The sequence below is a fragment of the Streptopelia decaocto genome, assembly GCF_964273445.1.
Source record: "Streptopelia decaocto genome assembly, chromosome: 2".
Classification (NCBI taxonomy): Eukaryota; Metazoa; Chordata; class Aves; order Columbiformes; family Columbidae; genus Streptopelia; species Streptopelia decaocto.
The window spans coordinates 19,560,629-19,577,705 of NC_138655.1; the positions used below are offsets into that span (position 1 = coordinate 19,560,629).

At 41.7% G+C, this 17,077-nt stretch overlaps 1 protein-coding gene across 1 annotated transcript in view; it reads left to right on the plus strand.

Moving 5' to 3' along the window:
• The first annotated feature begins 477 nt into the window (after window positions 1-477).
• Window positions 478-17,077, plus strand: part of RSPO2 (R-spondin 2) — a 98,921-nt gene continuing 82,321 nt past the window's right edge. Inside the window, exons 1-2 of the mRNA XM_082045598.1 lie at window positions 478-511; window positions 822-1,127. Coding sequence (XP_081901724.1) covers window positions 1,034-1,127 — 94 coding nt within the window. The 5' untranslated portion in view covers window positions 478-511; window positions 822-1,033. The remainder of the gene's footprint in view (window positions 512-821; window positions 1,128-17,077) is intronic.

Consider the following 17,077-nt stretch of genomic DNA (forward strand, 5'->3'; position numbering starts at 1 on the left):
TTTCTCAAGGCTATAAAGCAGCGCAATAAAAAGTCAAGGAGGCTTTGCGGTGAGAGGGAGAAACCCGCCGAGGAAGAGCCTCCAGGCAAAAGCCCCAGCGGCTGCCGGGGCGCGGGGCGGGCGGGCGTTAGGGCCCGGCGGGGGCGGGGGCGAGGCGGCGGGCGGCGCTAGGGCCGGGCGGCGGGACGGTCGGAACCACAGCACCACCTACGTACCGCGGCCCCGCATCCCCCGCAAACCCCGCAGCAGCTGCCCCCGGCTGACAGCCCCCGCCCCGCCGCATTAAAGGAGCTGGCGGAGGCGCGCGGCCGGGGCAGCAGGCAGGGCGGAGGCGGTGGGGGGGAGCCGGCGGGGACGCCGCTCGCATGTGGCCGGGAGCACTCGCCGTCAGCCCGGCCGGCCGAGCCCGCGCCCCGGCGGCCGCCGGCCCCCGCGGGGCTGCCCCGCGGCGCGGAGCCGCTCTCCGGACCCGGCGGCGGAGCGGGATGGCCGCGGGGCCGCGCCGCAGAAGGTAGGGGGGGCGGCTTCGCCCCGCCGTGCCCGCGACCTGAGCGCGTGTGGGCGGGGTGCGCCCCTGCGCCGGGATAAATAGCGCTTTCCCTCGCCTGACAGCCTGTCCCCGGGGCGCACGGGGGTGCCGAGCGGCAGCGCTCGTCCGCTGCTTGCGGGAAAAAAAAGTTGGGGCTCTCGCTGACTGTGCTCTGGGGCCCTGCTCCGACCTGGGGTTTTGATTTTTCTCTTTTTGTTTCTCTGGGAGAGCCGGAGGAGGGGGAGGACCAGGAAAGCCAGGAGCCAAGCTTTTCCCCTCTCTCTCCGTGCAGCTCGGGGGAGATGCTGGAAGCGGCTCTGAGTTTGCAGCGCCCGAGAAGGGGAACCAGAGGCGTGTGAGCTCCTGCCGTCCCTGCGGCAGCCGCTGCCCCGCGGCGCTCCACCAGCCCCCTCCTCGCCCGGGGCCGCTCGCAGCCCCGCACATAGTCGGACTCCGCCGCCCCTCGCTGCCGCCGGAGGAGGCTGCCCACCCCAGCGGCCCAGGATGCAGTTTCGCCTCTTCTCCTTTGCCTTGATCATCCTGAATTGTATGGATTACGGCCACTGCCAAGCCAGCCGCTGGAGACGCAGCAAGAGAGGTGAGTACCGCCGCCTGCTCACCCGGGACACCCGCCCGGGGCGGCGGGCAGGAGTGCTTGCGGGGCAGGAGGTGCTACCGGAGGATTGCGTGCCCCACGCCGAGGACAGGGAACTCTCCGGCAGGTGAGGTGCGTCCCGGCTGCCGCCCGCGGGCGCCGGGCCAGCACGTGGGGCAGCGGCGGCGGCAGCGAGTCTTGGGGCGCGGAGCCGTGCCGGCGTGGAGACCCCTCTGCGGAGCTGCCCGCCCCCCTGCTGCTGGGGAGGCCGGGCCGGGAGCGGGAGGAGCGGCGTGGACCTGAGCTCCGATGGTTTCGAAAGGACGGGCCAGAGCGGCACGGCTGCTCTGCGACCCGCGTGGTGCTGCCGGGGACGGGGACATCGAGCGGTAGGTAGGGCTTCCCCCGAGGCCCCGGCGCAGCGATGACCTCCTTCCCCGCGGGGTCGGCAGAGCCGGGGGCTCGCTGAGAGCTGCCCGCCGCGGGAAAGGCGCTGCCGCCTCCGACCCCTCGGTCGGTGCCGGGTCCCCCAGCCGAGCTGCAGCGAGCCGTGGCCGTGGCCGTGGCTCATGTCGCCCTTGTACCTCGTCGAACAGCTCGCAGCTGCCAGATGTTCGCTGTTAGCCCTGGCGGTTAAGGCTCGTGTGTCCGTGGGGCGGACTTTGAGGCCGCCTTCCGTGGACCATCCTTAGGGCGACCGCGTTTCCGAGGCAGAAAGGCGGCTTCTCCCCTCCCACCCCGGCAGACCGCGGCCGCACCGCTCCCGCGGAGCTCGGGCGGCTCAGCCCGCGGGAGAACCGCGGCGGCGGAGCGAATCGCGCCTTTCCCAGCGCCGGGGGGATTTCTGTGCCGCCGACTTTTGCTCAAAGCCTGCAGATCCCTGTGAGGAAGCAAAGAGCGAAGCTGTGCGGTGGGGTTTAGTCTGTTTTCCGAAGATGCTGGTGTCGGGATTACTGGAGTTCAGGAGTCGGAGCGGTGAAATGTGCCAGTACAGCACTCATGTGGACGAAAAGGTTACTGCAGCTCTTCCCCAGCTGTCAGGGTGTTCTATAGTGTGTGTATTTTGGGGTCTATGGTTTGTGTGTACGGTGTGTTCGTGTTTTTTTGGTGGTGGTGGGGGAATTGGTACACCTTCAGTATAAAAAGTTTTGTTATCCGCATCTTCTGTCTTCTGAATTACTTCGCTGTCCATTTTCCTATTATTTTCTCGGCCATGTCTCCCCCTCCTATTTCTAAAGTTAGAAAATCAGGTGGCTCAGCTGCTGAGAAATTAGCATTTCTGAAAGAATTGCACTAAAATGGCAGTTATTTGGAAGGGGAGGGAGCTAACATCTCCAGCAATAAGCTGGTACAAATAGTAATAAAAATGTGAAAGGAAAATAGTTCACACTTCCATGCCTATATCACCTTTGCACTAGGTACAAACAAAATTGTAAAGCAATTTAGTTTTGAAGGTTTTTCAACAGATGGTTTCCAGAATTTAATTTTTGTGTGTGTGGCTAAAACGATAGCAGTCTTTTAAAGTGACCAGACTATCTGTGCTAACAAAGGGTATACTGTGTCTTTAATTAAATGTGGAACTACTTAGAGTGCTGGCTAGACAGCGGAGGGTGATAGTGGTATTTCTGCTTTACAACAGAGCTTAAGGATTGCATTGTGGGAGTACTGAAATGAATAGACATCTAACTCGAGTTGTGTGAATTGTCCTCCTACAAAAACTTAAGCTGGTTTTAATTGATCTCATGTTCACTGATTGATCTTAGACCAATTGTTGTGCTTGTTGAACAGTTGGCTTTTCCAAAGGAGATTGGTTTAAATTAGTTTTTAGTTTAGTTATTGGATAAATAACGTCAGTATTGATAGTTGACTTACTGGCACTGTTTTGTGCTATCACCTAAGGGTTTTGTTTTGTGCTTTGAAGAATGCAGTCTTTTTCAGTTAAAGTCTAAAGAAGTAAGCATAGCCAGTTCTAAGCACTGAAAGAAAAAAATCTAAGAATGTATTCAAATTGTAATAGACATTTGCCATGACACATGCAGTCTGAAGTAATGCTTTCGTACAGGACCCAAAATTCCAATAATTTCACAATTTTTCCATATCCCATCTGCAAATAATCAGGCATTCACTGTGGGGTACTGGCAGTTAAAATTTCTCTGGCATTCTGTTTTGTCTGTTACATGATCTCAGATGCTCCATAATATCATTTTCTTAATGAAATAACATTTTTGGCATAAATTAAGTCTCCTGTGTGGTAGAAATCAATTGCATTCAGTCTGGAATTATGGGCAAATATAATGCGTAGCTTTTTTTTTTCTTTTTTAAAGCAGCTAAATGTACGTTAAAGTCTGTATGCCTGTATTGGAGTTTGCGTGGATTTGTAGCTGATGCAGAATACTCTAGTAGACAAGAGTTTAGTAAATTTGAGGCAATGTTCCCAGACTTCTTCATTCCGCTTCCACTTTCGACCTTTGTCCAAACCAAAGCATGCAACATTGCAGTGGAAACAGAATGAAAAATCGGAGTTTAGAATGTGGTTCCTACCTGGCATTGATTTGTGTTTTGTTAGTTAGTGTCACTTCATTAAAGAATATTTGATAAACGCATTATGATAATCAGTTTCTGTTAATTCCACTGCTGCTCTTGGTTACTTTTGCAGCTCCTTAGAATACTGCTTTACCTACTTGCTCAGAGCAGAATCCTACTTCCCTTGAAACACCCCAGAAAATTCTCCCATTGTAAGTCTCCATCCTGAGCAGGTAATTTGTTTATTTACTTTTCCTGCAGAAGCTATTCTAAAATATATTTAAGGGTTGCACAGCTTATAGGTCAGTGATGTAATCTTACAGGGGTGTAGCCAAATATCAAAGCATCTCCTTTCTTTTTCTTGTTTAATTGTATAACTTGATTTTTTCATTTCTCTTGGATACCTCTTCACTTGTTCATTTCAATGTAAACTTTTATCTTTTAATCAGAATTCTTTCTAGCAGTCAGTATAAAAGGAGCAACTGTATGTCCTGGCATTTCACTGAACATCATGGAGTGCGTGAAAGACCAGTGGTTTTGCCCATGTCTTTGAGATGTGGTAAGAACAACTTTCCCAAAGAGTACCTCGAATAAAGATGAGAGTATATAGAAATGAAGATTGTCAGGCTGGCTTACCAGGAGGAGTGATGGTACTCTGCACAAGCATTGACAGAAAATGATATAGAAGTCATTGTAATCAGCTGTCAAAAATCAGATGCTAACAAAATTCCCGGAGGGGTGGAAAAAAAAGTCAGTGTGATAGCAGTGCCTTCACTGATGAGGAGACTTAACTGTAGCATGGAGGTGCTCTCTGAAGTTGATGAGACCACTGATGGAATAAAGAAGAGATGTGAATGGGACACATTCACACTGGGAAAATGAAAGTTATCTGTACCCAAGAAAAACTACAGTGTGGAGAATTTGTCCTTCTGTTTAGTCTGTAAGAGTTTATGTTCAATGAGCATAAGGGTTGTGGTATGGATCCACCTCCTGGAAGCTCTCACTCCATTTGTGTTAGGTGTAGCCGCTTTCTTCATGTACATCTGTGGCAATGAGTCAGTACTAAGCAATAGTTGTGGTGGCAAATATCTATAGGTGGAAATAGATGCCTAGGGAAAGCAATTTTCCCAAGTGTTGAAATGGCTCAAAATAGCTCTGTGGATGGTGTTTATAGGAGTATATGCATATATGGAGGAATACAGTAGATGAAATCAAAGTTATGTCAATTAAATCCAAGTTATTTTAATGTAAGATGGGTATCTGGACCACAAAGCATTTATTAATATAGAAAGGTGTTACATGGAAGAAAAACTTGTTCAGATACTGTGGATTGTGATTTGGCTTTCATAACTAGGTATTTACCTGTGAAGGGATAATCTTGTAACTTGTCTCAGTTGGAATGTGCAGTCAGGCTTTGTGAAAGATCGATGATTTGAACATTAGGGAAAAAGGAACCTGTATTGGAAATACTTGATTAAGATAAATAGCCCATCTGCTTTTACAAGGACTATATTACAAAAAAGAAATTTACTAACCCCAGCCCTGCCTCCCCCCAGGTCATATTACAAACAACATTTTTTAGTTCTCCAATAATATCAAAATATTTTACCTATTCTATCCTCCTCTCTTTGAACTTGAAACATGTTTCACATTTGGAGGACAGTTAAATTTTAGTCTACTGGTTTTCCCTTTTTTTGGGGAAGGGGGGGAATGTATGTTTTCCAGGGCTTGACTGAAATCTGTTACTAAAGTAGTTCAAAGAAGCATGACAGATACCAAAAGTGAAGTTGTATATTAATATAGGGAAGCTAAGATGATAACAGCAAGAATGCAGTTTTTTACTTCAATATATCATTTACACCATAAAGGCCAGTATAATTACTATGATAAATTATGTTAGCATGGTGTTGTTTACATAAGCTGCTTTTAATGAAAAAATATAACATTTAAAAGCTAGAAAGTGGAAGAGGTATTCACTATCAAAATTCAAGGCAAAAAGAAAGTCTTTCTGTAAGCTGCTTCTTTTGGGGTAGTAGTGTTGTGTTTAAAACCTGTTAAATCTCTTACCAAGTAATTTTTGGTGTAGAGCATAGAATAGGTTTGCAGTATGACTTTTTGGTACTTGGATTCTGACAAACACATTTTAGGAAGGAAAGTGTCAAGTGGATCTTGTTCCCAAACCCTGTAGGACAGATGTAGAGTTTGGGTTGTGCAGCTGTTTCTCCTGTCTGCGCTATGGCTTTGTCTGGCCAGCTCCGTACACAAAGGCCACTTGTTGGCCAGGTTTTACTTTTATACTTGCTGAACTTCATATATCTGTGGGCAGTAAGGTGACGTGCAAACCTGACTTGAGAATAACACGATGCAGCTATGTTTCTCTTTATCTGACTGTTCTATCTCTTGCAGGGTTTATCGTGGTATGAAAAGTCGTGTCCATTTTCACTAATACTTTGTCGAAACTCAGAGGAGGAAAGAAGTCAGAAGGGATCGGGGTGGTGGTCTGTCCAGTGTGTGTTCCCCAAATGGCAGATGATGGTGCGAAACTGTGTGAAGCACAGGAGAGATGAGTGAAATAATGAGTCCGACATTCTAATTAATGTCACCTTTCCAATGCAGTATTTTCCTGTATATCCAGTTTCTGCAGTGGAGGTGGGGGAAGAAGTAATTTCAATAAATTGGCATTTGTACATAATCTGATTTCAAAACAGTTGATGTCGGAGTTGGTGTTCTGACTGTGGAATAGAGATGACGACTGTAACTCATCTAACGTGATGAAGTAATGCAATACTTTCCTCTGTAGATCTTCCTCTGAGACTAAAAGGCTTTGAGATCTTCATCGGATGTCTGTAGTTTGGGGTTGCTCCCTCCTAGTGCTTTGATTTCAAAGCTATCCACATCTCTGACCTTTATTTATCAATCTGTGGTCCATGGAGCACATGTGAGCATTTACTTGATATGTACAGGTCACACTACCTCATCATTGTGTTTGTACTTAGATACTTTTAAATACAATACTCCAATGGATTTGTTTTCTGCTTTAATCTTACTCAATTTTGATGCAATTCCTTGTTGCTTAAATGTGAAGTTGTTGCTTCTAATTCCTTTTTAGGTGGTAGCATGTGAAAGACTGGTGATTAAATTTCCTGGCCTTTCCTCTTGTTTATGGATTTGAATGTACAAATGGTGAAGAGTAAAAGGACATTAAAAAATGGAATAAAATTGCAATATGGGGCAGAAACAGATGATTTTTTTCTTTTGAGGGAAAGCAGAGAAGCAACTGGTATTTTAGGTACCTTGATTACATGACCAAGGAAAGGTTTTTGAGATCCCATCTGTCAAGATCTGGTGAGCAGTGCAAAAAAATCCTCATGTTCTGTTTCTGTAATAGTAAAAACAACCTTTGATTACAGGCAGTTTGCAAATTTTGGCATCCAGTAATTAATCAGTTATGTATTTCTTTTTGAAATACCAATTTCAGTAGAGCCAAGTACTTGATGTATCTGTAAGATTTGTCCATTTATGGGGGAATGGAATTTATGCTATCTACTCTCATTCCTTTTATTTTGTTCTGTTTTTATGCAGTGGCGTTTGGATAACTGTAACAAGGAAAGTGTAAGTAATTGCAAGTAATATTTGAGAGGCATACAGTTCTGTAATTATGTTTCAAAATAAGCACTTTTAAAATTGAATTATAAAGAGGGTAACAGATCTCATGTATGTTTAGCTTAGATCCAAACCACTTTGGAAATACTTCTAGTATGATTTTGTGTCTTTAAAAACTAATTTTTGCTCTCTTGGATTTAAAAAATGTGAATCTTAAAAAAAAATCCTGGAGTGTATGGTTTAAGGCAAGGGTGTTAAACTCATTTTCACCGGGGGCCACATCAGCGTCACAGTTGCCTTCAAAAGGCTGAAAGTAATTTTAGGACTGTGTAAATGTAACTGCTCCTACATGTATAAAGTCCTGGTTTAGGGATTATGAGTTTCAAATTAACCTTGCAGAAACTTCTATTTTTCTTTTTGAGAATTGTCAAGATTTTCTTCATCTTGATGAAAATCAGATCCAAACATAGATGTGAGACAGAGGAAGGGACCTAAAAGATAATAGTTCTGTGATGTTGGCTTTTATGTACTACCTAAATTGGTGCTTTTTTAAAAATCACTGGACAATTGTATGAATGCTATGTCCCAAGCAGACTGTATACAGCAGTGAAGACACTGCCTGTGCCTTTTTGTATATTACGAGCAACTTGTACTGATTTACACTCCAAAAGGACAATGGTTTTGTGTTAGGGAATTGCAGTGATGTGACAAAATATAAACTTCCTGATCCAGATACATTATTTTCTTTTTTGAGTTGAAATGCTGGCTGAAATATGTTACACACAAATATGTGCTCTGTGCTAATAGTCTCTTCAGCCGTATGGTTGCCACCTTTGAAATACCAAAAACCCCCAAACTAGCCACATCAGACAAATGGCTGTTGTGCATGCACAGATTCATCTGCACATGTATAGCAGCTCTGACAACACCCAATGTGGCCATAATAAAGCTTGTTGGGCAAGTTGGCAACCACTGAAGCAGCAACTTTGCTTAGCAAGGATAGGTGTTACTGATTTGCTCTTGCTTCTTTATCAAATTATTACAAAAATTTTTGGTGAGTATGATACGCTCTCATTATAAACCTACTGACTTGCCTGTTGAAGCCACTGAAAAGCATGTGGCCAAGATTCTTTTGAATAGAAATTCAAGTTTCATAATCTTTCACTTGATCTATACTGAGATATAGAGTACTTATGGAACCCAACTGAGATGAGGCCCTATAGTGCTCACCCTGCTTAAGACAACAACCTCTGAACTAAGGTTGCCAGAGCAGATCTGTCCTGGATTTCCCTCCACTAGCAGAATTGTTCTTTGGCCTTTCATTACAGCAAGTTCAGACCTGGTTTAGGTCTCATTTTGCACAGTGCATGCTAATAAAGTGATGGACATGGATTTGGTTGTAACTCAGCAGGATCACTGCAAGGTACCCAAGGTACCTTAGGTTGTATTTGCAGCAGAACAACATAGCGACTAGTTGTTTTTAATATGTTTAAAGCTGTCAGCAGTTTTTGAGAAACACTTACAAATGGCCTCTGATCAGAGATGCATCACTCTTGCAAGGGACCTAAAACCAAAGAACATTTTATAGAGGGTTTGCTTATTTATCTGTCTTCATGGAATTATATGTTTTAATACTTTCATAAGGAACATTCTCAGAAGGGATTTTTACCTCTAAATTTGGTCTCCTGTCCTCTCCAAAATGTAGGGGAAAGAAGATTGATCATTGTTGAATTGTCACTTGTGAGAAAAGTTGACTTTCTGAGGGACATTGGAGGAGCAGCACATTCTTGTGTCTTTGCTGTTGTGATCTACATCTGTGGCAACTACTGATGACAGGACAGTTCTTCAGCTTAGATTCCTTGCCTGGGCCATCAAAAATATACCTGACCTGCATGCGTTTCTCTTGGTGATGTTCAGCAAATACCGACTGCACATGAGCAGATCACCCGTTTTGTGTGTCTGTTGTCTATCTGATGTGGTTTGGTGCTGTGAGAGGATTTGTTCAGGAAGTCAGAGGGATTGCTGTCATTAGTCTTCCTGCATGTATTAATGGAACTTTGGTAGATACATGTATGCATCAATGATAGTAAAAAATAAATACCTGTCTTACATAAATGCTAAGTACTGTTCCAGTGTGAAATGTTAGTATTATAGGAGTTAATAACGTATGCATCTAATTGAAATTGTGCTTCTCAACAGGTGCTTTGGCTTCCAACTGGGTTTCTCACAGCACTGCTGCAGGATGCTGGAGTGCAGCAACTTTGATGCTGAGGTGACAGTGGGTCATGGTTTCTCTTTTCAGCTGATGAAATTGCAGAATCACAAGTGGTTATCATAACTCTTTTAGGCAGTCTCTAGAGTTTGCTGACCTTCACTTGTTGGACTAGGCCTTCAAAAGTGTTTTTGGGAATTGAGGTTTAGGAAACATTCAGAGCTGTAGTTGGAAAGTAAAATGAGAAAGATTCCCAACACTTTTGTAGTCTTTATTTTTTTCTTTTTTTAACTATAAAGCTTTGATTCATGTTTACTGTGTTTTGTTTGTGTTCTTTTTTGAAATAGATTCTTGTAGAAGCAGAAAACTGTGAACTGCTTCAATGCAATTTGTATGCTGTGAAATGAAGAAAAAAATCTTCTGCAAAATCTTACATTTAGGTGAACAGAACCTGGAGGCCACCTAGTGCTACACAGTGTATACCAATAGTGCTGTGCAGATTTGTAGTAGTAAAAATATGTACTACTTTTGAAGAGTTCAAGTAAGAAAAACCAACGTAGGGTAGGAGAGGAAGAGTCAGCACAGAATAACCTCATGATTAACAGTTTGGGACAAAGCTGGGTTTCCGATCTCCAGTTTTGATTTTCAGACTTGTCCATGCTCACTGGGTTATGCTGCTTCTCTGCATTGTAGGCATATACTAACACAAAAACAAAAACCACCACCACAACAAACAGAAACAAAAACACAAGACATCCCCGCCCCCTAAAAAACCCAAATAAACAAAATCCAAAAAACCTAACCAAAACTATTATTTGTTTGGGGGTATCTTATCAATGTAGCTGAAGGGAGGGTGTGAAGGATCCAGGGCCAGGTGCTTCTCAGTGGTGCCTAGTGACACAGGAAGAGGCAATGAGCATGAACTGAAACATAGGAGGTTCTTCCTTCTGAACATCAGAAAACACTTTTTTACTGTGAGGGTGACTGAGTGCTGGCATGGGTTTCCTGGGGATGTTGTGGAGACTCCATCCTTGGGAATGGTCCTGGGCAACTGTATCTGAGTGACCCTGTTTGAACAGGGTGATTGGACCAGCTGACCTCCAGAGGTCCCTTCCAAACTCAACCATTCTGTGAAAGGTGGTTTTGAAATGTATCTAGCTTGTGTCTACTTGGTCTACTTTAGTCAGCTGTGGAGGAGAAACATGGAGAGCCCATTGCCTTTAGGAGTTCTTGGGATACGCAACTGAATGAGGTACAGCTGCAATCACATTAACTTTGTTGGAGTACTGAGATCAACCCAGAGGAGCTGCCAGGTGACACAGGACTTTCCAGCTCTGTCAGTTTGCCCTCAACAAGACTCCCAGTCTAGCAGAGTCTTGAAATAGCACCTGCTCCACACCTTACTTCTCCATCCTATGCATGCTTTCATGCAAAAAAAAAAAACAAAACCAAACCAATGAACTGATGATGCACAGTGGAAATGAAAGGTGAGAGGTGAAATCAGAGGGAAGATGAAAAATTAAGTTTGACTTGGTGATCTGAGCCATTTAAAGTTATCATAAAATAAGTTTCTGTATCATACTAATTTTGCATCTTATGAGTTCCTTGCTCCTCCATTTTTCTTCTTTCTAAATATTTACAAATACCAAAGAGTACATTGTGATAGTAATGATAAAGGTACTAGATCTAAGTCCAGTCTCACTCATTTTGTTGTTAATCTGGGGTATTATCAGTCTGTCTCAGATATCGTGTATATTTCTGAAGTGGTGCTTGCTCTGGTGTATGATTGTCTCATGCAATATTATTGTCAGGTCCTACAGAAAGACTGAAAGTCAGATGTCTCTTTTTTTAACAGTTGTAGTTCGCTTTGCTAATGCTGTATTTGAGAACTCCAACTCTTTTTCACTACTTCCAGTTCTTTCCATCAGACTCCTGGAAAAAGTCTTGCTGCTTCCAACTTTTATTTCAGTTATTGTAACATTAGCAGTGGCATCAATATGTAGGGGTTTTCAGCTTTTGGAAAAGGGATGAAATGTGACTCCATTAAACCTGAATCTGAAGACAGACTTGGTTTCATATTGTTTTCTCTTAATAGCTTTCCAAGCAGCCACTAAGTGAAACTACTGGATATTGAGCCTGGTGTAATATGAGGCTCATTGGGTAAAATAACATTAGTCTGTGCTACTTAAACACAGTCTGGAAGGCTTAGGGAGGAGAGGAAGGAGAATATTTGAAGAGATCAACTGGATGTGGTTGAATACAAGTAGTGTCACCTGAGAAGGATTAGAATTTGCCAAAGCTTGACCTGAACGAAAAACCTCCATTTAGGTCTTGTGTTCCTACCAGATCAGCTGCAGTAGTTCTTTGGTGCACAGTTTTCTACCAGCAGTCATATAGTGAAAGAGTCCAGTGATTTACTTGGCTTCTATGTCTGTGCTGCAGTAAAGTTAAAAAAAAAAATAATCTCAGTTTAACATTCTTTCTCCTTATTAGCTGCAGCTGGCTTTTTCTAATTACTTAAGTTTTGTTTTGTTTTGTTTTTTAAATCTACATTCTATTGCTTTTACCCTTGCTGGGACCTCAGTGTACACACTCTAGCTGATAAACAGCTAACACATGTAGTTCATATCCTTAGATGTGAACAGCTTCAAAAAAATACATGTGTTGACACTTCAAAATGAAGAGAAGACCTAGAGGCATGGTTAGTAGCAATGGTACTTTATCCACCATGGTCTTTGTTTTCTGAGTATGTGGGGTTAGTGAACCCAGTGGCCTGATATTCTTAAGAGCATGGCTATTGTGATAGTGTCTTTGAAAATCACTTAATTCTTGTGTTTTGTGATTGTGTTTTGGAGTGCTCAGGACACTTTCTTGTGCACCTCTCTGAGGTGAAGGGTGTCTCTTATACATGTAGAAATTGAGTCCTGGGGTTATAAAGGCCTGAGATCCTCCATAAGGTAAAATAGAATGAAGACTGGAGGTGCTTAGCACTTATGAAAAAAAAAACCAAACCAAACCAACAAACAAAAAACAAAAAAAACCCCAACAAGTCACAATTGATTTTTCTTACTCAACCCTGCTGTGAGTGGGGATAGGGGTAGAATAAAATGAAATGTTTGATTGCGCCCACATCACACGATGAGGTGGATGTTCATCACAGCAGGCCACTAGAGCCATTCCTGCTAAATCTGGTATTTGGCCTTTGCAGGGTAGAGTGGGAAATACTTCTATATGGAAATTTAAAAAGAAAAAAAGGTACTTAAGATTAGAATCTTCCATACTACTTAATCTCATGCTTCTAGGTTTAGACTTGAGTATCACAGACTGGGAATACTTTTAGTGTGGAGATGAATTTGCCTTTACTAATAAGAGGTTTCTTGTACCTTTCCCTAAAGCATTATTGGTTGCTTCTGGAGTGAGCGATGGTTTTGCTCAGTGTATCGATTTCCATGTAAAATTTTCATTTCAAAGTTTTTGTTTCTACAGACAATAGCACTTGATTCTGGATTTTTGTGAAGTTCAGGATAGCATGTGCCTTTCTGGGCTTGATTTTTTTTCTTCTTAAAAATACCTCAAGTCACAGTTAAGCCTGGTAGATATGTAATGAGAAAAAGCACACAACAGATTGGAGTGCTGTGGAGGAACAGCATGTCTCTCAGGGGACTTGTATTGAAATGATTTCATGTCAGAACTATTTAGTGTTATCCTTCTTTTGCGTTTACTTCTCACACTGCTGACTTATGAAGTTGTGACTAAGCATTAACCGTTTTGTTTAGCCACAAACATAGTTGACTTGTTTTTCATGACTGCTTGTTACTGTGTTAATTTGTTTCCTGATTTTTGTCATTCATGCTTGGTATGTAGCAGAAACACTATCTTCTCTCTCTGTGCAGAACCATGTAGGGATCCTCATGATATTCTACTGAATGGAATAATTTCTCCTTTTTTTACATATGTTTAGCCAGGGAGAAATCTGATTAGTTGAATGCTCTTGCTAGTATTCAAGTACATCCTAGAGCTGTTTGATGTTCCATTTTACAGCTTTACTTAAATGCTCTCCAGGGATTGTGGTTTAGTGGTGAGAGCATGAAATTTGAATCCAAGGTGCCTGGTTCTCTTACCAACAGAGCTGGTCAGTACGTTTAAAACCAGATTCTTGTACATCACCCCTCCCATAATAGATTTTTGCATGTGTGTCTGCAAAGAGTTTTTTTTCCTCTCTTCTTTTTTCTTAAATAAATATTGACCATTCACAGCTTAAGCAGGCACTACAAGTGTTTCTTTCACTTCTGCACCTCAGTTCCTCTGGTGCAGAGTAGTGTTTTACTGCAGTGCATTCAAAACTATATCAGTGATTTGCATGGCCAAGAGGTCCTGAACTGTTAATCTCTGGGCATGTATATGGTTATTATGAAGGATAATAAGTACATAAATGAGCTTCCTGCCTCCCCAAGTTCGATTGAGCAAACACCTGCATGCGGAACATTGCATCTATGGCAGTGATCTGAGATGTAGAAAGTGTTGGCTCTGTCTGATGTGAAGTATTAAGTGTTCTTATGTCTGTCAGAGATGAGATAGCAAGACCTATGTGACTCTGTATCCCTGCTCTGTAGTGTGCAGAAATGATTGCTGTCTTTTTCTCATCACAAGCTATGTATCTGACAAAGTATTTAAATGGGGTTTTATCCTAACTTTCAGATACAAAGGATGGAGTTCTTCATATGCACGTAAGCATTTGCAGTAGGCTGACTAATTGTTGTAAGAGCAATTTATGTACTCAACACAAACAAATTATATTTTATTTCATACCAAAATAAGATAATCGTATTATCAGATTTTGAAAATGACAAGAGCTTGTGACACCTCACACTTGTGTTGTGGAATGAAGATATTTCAAAGAGGCTTGCATTTAGACATAGTTGAACACTTTACTGAGTTTAATTTATCTGAAAATGGAAGTACAACCTTAATAATCTAGGGCATTCTCAGAATTAAGAAATGTATATTTCTTATATTAAGAATAGAAACGATGTATATAGCATATGTGTTTTACCTCCTCAGAACTGCCAGTGTCTTTCCTTTAATTCTTAGAGACCCTTGTTATTCATATGACTAACCTCATCTACGAAATGTGAGCCAAGTGGATTTTAGTTTGTTTTGAAGACTGTATTTGCATTCCCACAGAATAATAAAAAAAAAAGGGTAACCCCTTGCCAAATACTGATTTTAATTTTTACTTGAAATGTGCTGAATACTAAGCACCCAGAGTGCACAGGTGAATTCAATACACCTTTTATTTTTTATGTTCTTTATGAGGTAATTCTGATTTGGGTTAAAAAAAAATTCAAATGCCTATGGCCATTAAGTGTCATTCTTCCTGGATGAGACCCGGCCTTCTGTGATTTAAGTGGATCTGCAACACAGAAGTTACTTCATTTAATTCTATTTTTAATGGTATTCCGGCAAGATGAGGCGATAAAACTATACGTATCTGAACAGCAAATGAGCTTCATCTGTTCTAGTTGAAGATTTCTAAGTCTGATCCATTATCATTACTGTCTGAAATTCTGCCTTGGGCTGACAACAAGGAGGGTGACAGAATATATGGTGGATGTTTTGAATGTACTGAATACATGCAGGATGCAAACCTCAGTGCTGTTGGATTGAATTAAAGTGACATCCTGTAGCTAAGTGTATATTTGTGTAGTGTGGAAACACTGAGAGTTTGAGTTGTCTTTTCCATACATCTTTCTGTAAATTAGATACATTCATATTTGGTAATGTATGCATGTTTCCAGATTTATACTTTTCTGATCTAGTGTTTCTCTGCTATGTTTAGACACCTATTCTGCTCTTCTGTCTTCCTCTTTCTAATTAGGTTACTTTGCTGCTCTCCTCTCAGTCATGTGCAGCTTTAGCATCATTTTTAGCATTTATTCTTCCTTTAGGGTTTTTCCATATTTCTATAAGCTCTTTAGTTTTGCCCACAAATCCTTAATTTTCTCTCTGAGCTTACTGCTGAAACTTCCATATTTGGTGGAAGTATCACCTTTTCCCTATTCCACAACCTTAATAACTCCTGTCTTTGCTGAAAATAGTTTTATTGGTCCACCTTTTTTGTTTTGGAAGAAAACTTTGTAGGAAGTTTTGAAGTCTTTTAAAATTTAGCAATATGAAATTTTAAGAGCTCTCTGAATTATGTTTTTGCAGTGGTTATGTTTATTTTTACTAAATATTTAGAACAGGATGACTGCAATAATAAGGAGCTGTCTCAGGGTAGAGAAGACCTATTTTCACTTCCCGATTCTGGTAAAGTTGTTCAGTCCACCTCCAGTCTCCACCTTTCTTCACCAGGAAAATGGGACTACACCTTTGGTTGGATACAGACTTGTAACAGTCCTATAATGGTGAAGACTCTGCACATCTCTTAGAAAAAAAATAAATTAATTTCTGTTATATAGTTCTGTTTCTACTTGAATTCTACTCCATACTTTTTTTGTTCTCATTTTTATAACTAAGAGACTTCTTCATTGACATTCAGCGTTTTCTGCTTTTAGTGCCTTTATCCAGCATGTTCTTTGGAATCTCTCTCCATAAACAGCAACATGATGGTCAAAACCTCATGCTTGGACTCAGAGTAGTGTACTTCTATTTGTTTAAACTGCTCTGTAAGTTCTTTAAGGCAAAGATATAGGGAGGACTCTAGACCTATGAAATGAATGGCTCATTTTCTGTTGACTTGAGTGGAATGAGAATGTCACCATTAGTTCTCAAGTGCCAGGTGAAATGCTGTGATGGTTGGATATGTCTTTGAACAAACTTTGCTTATCCAATGATTTTCCTGGGTTCTGGTAGGACCGTGTTCCTTTACTTATTTGCCCAATACTTCCCAAGTCTTACAGAGATTATAATGAGACTTTAGGTAGCTTAAAAGTAGCTAAGGTGAGCTGGAAAACAGGTTCTTTGCAGTACAGAGCCAAGCCTGTCACTAATGCTCAAGAAAAACAAAAGCATAGGATTTCCTTTAGGTTTTTGAATTTTTATTTACTCAGCATAGTTTTAGTATGTAAAATCTTATGGGCATGAAGGAGATTTAGTAATGTGCACTCTTGTTAGCATTGTTTCAGACTTGGCAATAAACAAACTGTGCACTTTCCAGCCTCTCAGTAGATAAATGCTTCATATTTTATTAGAACAATTTGGCTCCTGACATGAACTGTAGCCCATTAATCCTGTAATATAGTGAATAAGATTGGAAAAATACAGGATGTGAATATGTTCTTCATTATGCACTTTAATACCAACCAGATATATAGTGTGCATTCTAGAACATAGTAGTCAGAGTGTACTAAGCAACTAGCAAATTGTTGACAAGGCTCATCTGCTATTGGTTTATTTTGGGGTTAAGAGTAAAAAGCCTTAAGAAATTTCAACTGTTTGACATTATATGTTGATGCCTATCACATCTTGCTGGACATAGCTTAAATAGATAGAGCCAGTGGCTTTGTTACCTTCAGCTCAGTATTCTTCATTGAACCCAGCAAAAAGGCAACTTAAAGAATATGTGAAGAGTTCTTCAGTAAGTCTTAAAGAAGAAAAAGGATCCTTACTTATG